The following is a 2,186-nucleotide window of genomic DNA, read 5'->3' on the forward strand; positions in this document are numbered from 1 at the left end:
CCCTCCTCTCTCCCCCCTCCCTCCCTCCTTCTCTCTCGCTCTCTGACACACACACACACACACACACACACACACACACACACACAGATTAAAGTCCTGAGTAACATTAGGTGACTTCAGCTCTAAGCTCATTAGAGCCTCAGCTTGTTTTTTTAATTTAAAATAAAGTTGATTTTAAAATCCTCCCTAATTTAGGACTTATAAGCAAACATCCTTTGTTTTATCTCTGGAAGGGAAGACTTTTCTCCAGAACAGAGGTTTCTGATCAACCAGTGTCTGAGCTGTGTAGTGCTGTAGCTGTACAATGAAGGCCATGCTGTCAAGGAGACACTAACCTGTGGTGACAGGGACAGGGCCAGATGTCCCAGTCACCCAGCTAGGACCCTGAGTGAGTGAATCAACCAGCAGGTCACCTTCTGCGAGGGTCACTTGTTGATTGTTATATAAACAATGACAGGTCCTCACCAACTACATCTTTTCTGCTGCTGAAGGTACACTGTATATGCTCAGGGATTCCTGTGGCATCAGAAGCACTAGGCCCAAAGGAACACACACCTGGGACTCGGAGCACTCCTCAGCAGGCCTGGCTGCCAGACCGCGGTGCCCCAGACAGACAGCAGTGCTCCAGGCACAGAGCTTCGGCTCCCGAAAACCAGAGCCATCATGCATTGTCTCCCCAGATAAGACAAAGCCATGTGACATTAAAAAAATGTCATGAGAAATTACAGGAAATCATGACTCACTGGTCAATGGCATCCAAGAGTGAGTTTTTGAGAAACTCAAAACAATTCTGCTCGTAGGCCGGTGGCATTTATTTACATAATTCCTCCTCTGGCCTCACAGATATTGAGAAATGGGCACCTGGCTGAGAATCACAGTGTTTCTTTAATTACGTATCTAACAGCGCATGTCTGTCTCAGGGGTGGAGTATGATTCAGAGTTTCCGGCCCTGGAAATCAATTTCTAAGTTCTCACATAATTAAAAATACACGTGCCCATTGCGGTGTTACTCATAAGAGCCAAAACCACCCTCACGTCCATCAGAGGACGAACGGACGAACAAAGCGTGGTCTGTCCCCACAGTGGACTATTATGCAGCCACGAAGGGGGGAAAGTGATGACACACGCTTCAACACGGATGGACCAGATGCGAAAGGACGAATACGGCCTGACTCCACCTACGAGAGGTCCCTAGCGCGGGCGAATTCACAGGGACGCAGAGCAGAACGGGGGTCGCCAAGGACGGGGAGGGAGGCACGAAGGGGGAGCGATCATTTAACGGGGGCAGAGTTCCAGCTTGGGAAGATGAAGAGGTTCTGCAGCTGATGGCGTTGACGGTCTCACAGCGATGTGAATGCACCGACGCCACTGAGCTGGGCATTTAAAAATGGTTAAGACGGCAAATTTTACGTTATGCGTATTTCATCACAGGGTTAAAAACACACATAACACTCAGAAGGAGAGTTCTGTTTAGGAAAAAGCAGGAGGGAAGTTTATATGCAAACGAAGACAATGTCGTCAGGCCCTCTTTGCCCCCCATGGCTCAGCGCGGAGCCATCAGAATGCAGAGCCAGACTTCGACCTGCGGACGCAAAGCCCAGACGCCTCCCCGTGAACGAGAAGGGACTCGCCGCCCAGGGGGCCGTCCTGGCTTGGATGAAACAGAACCAAAATTTACCCGAAGGAACGTGGGGAATCCCTGCCCGTAGTAGCCGACCGCAAAGTAGTCAGGTTTCGGTCTTATCACTTTCACGATGTTTTCGTAAAACTGAGCTTGCTTTCTCTGAAAGATAATAAGAAAACGCATTTCGGGTGTGAAGAGAGTATTTGAGCATCGCTCTTCTGGATTCTTCCAGGGGGCTCTGCAAGCTTTGGCAATTGCAGGCGGGTGGGAGAGCCAGAAGGTGGGAACGGCAGCCGTCACCGACATGCGCCTCTGGACCCAGTGTCCCCACACAGCTCTGGGAGGGTGTCCCCTGCTCCTCCAGCGCTCAGCAGGGGGCTGGGACTGGAGAATGCAAATCCAGCCCCGTGCTGGGACGTACGTGCGTGAAAAACCCCAGAGGTTTTTCTTCTGATTAAACGGCTGGCCTCTCGCACTTTAAAAAATGGTATTGATCAGATACTGGGAGGCATTAAAGAAGAATTTAAAAGGGCAGCATTCTGCCCTTTTAGATTCTTTTTTT

At 50.1% G+C, this 2,186-nt stretch overlaps 1 protein-coding gene across 1 annotated transcript in view; it reads right to left on the bottom strand.

Annotated features, from left to right (window-relative positions):
- Positions 1 to 2,186, bottom strand: part of DOCK1 (dedicator of cytokinesis 1) — a 380,982-nt gene that overhangs the window by 35,661 nt on the left and 343,135 nt on the right. The window contains 1 exon segment of the mRNA XM_025047519.1: positions 1,679 to 1,783. Coding sequence (XP_024903287.1) covers positions 1,679 to 1,783 — 105 coding nt within the window.

This window comes from Pteropus alecto, unplaced genomic scaffold (assembly GCF_000325575.1).
Source record: "Pteropus alecto unplaced genomic scaffold, ASM32557v1 scaffold74, whole genome shotgun sequence".
Lineage (NCBI taxonomy): Eukaryota > Metazoa > Chordata > Mammalia > Chiroptera > Pteropodidae > Pteropus > Pteropus alecto.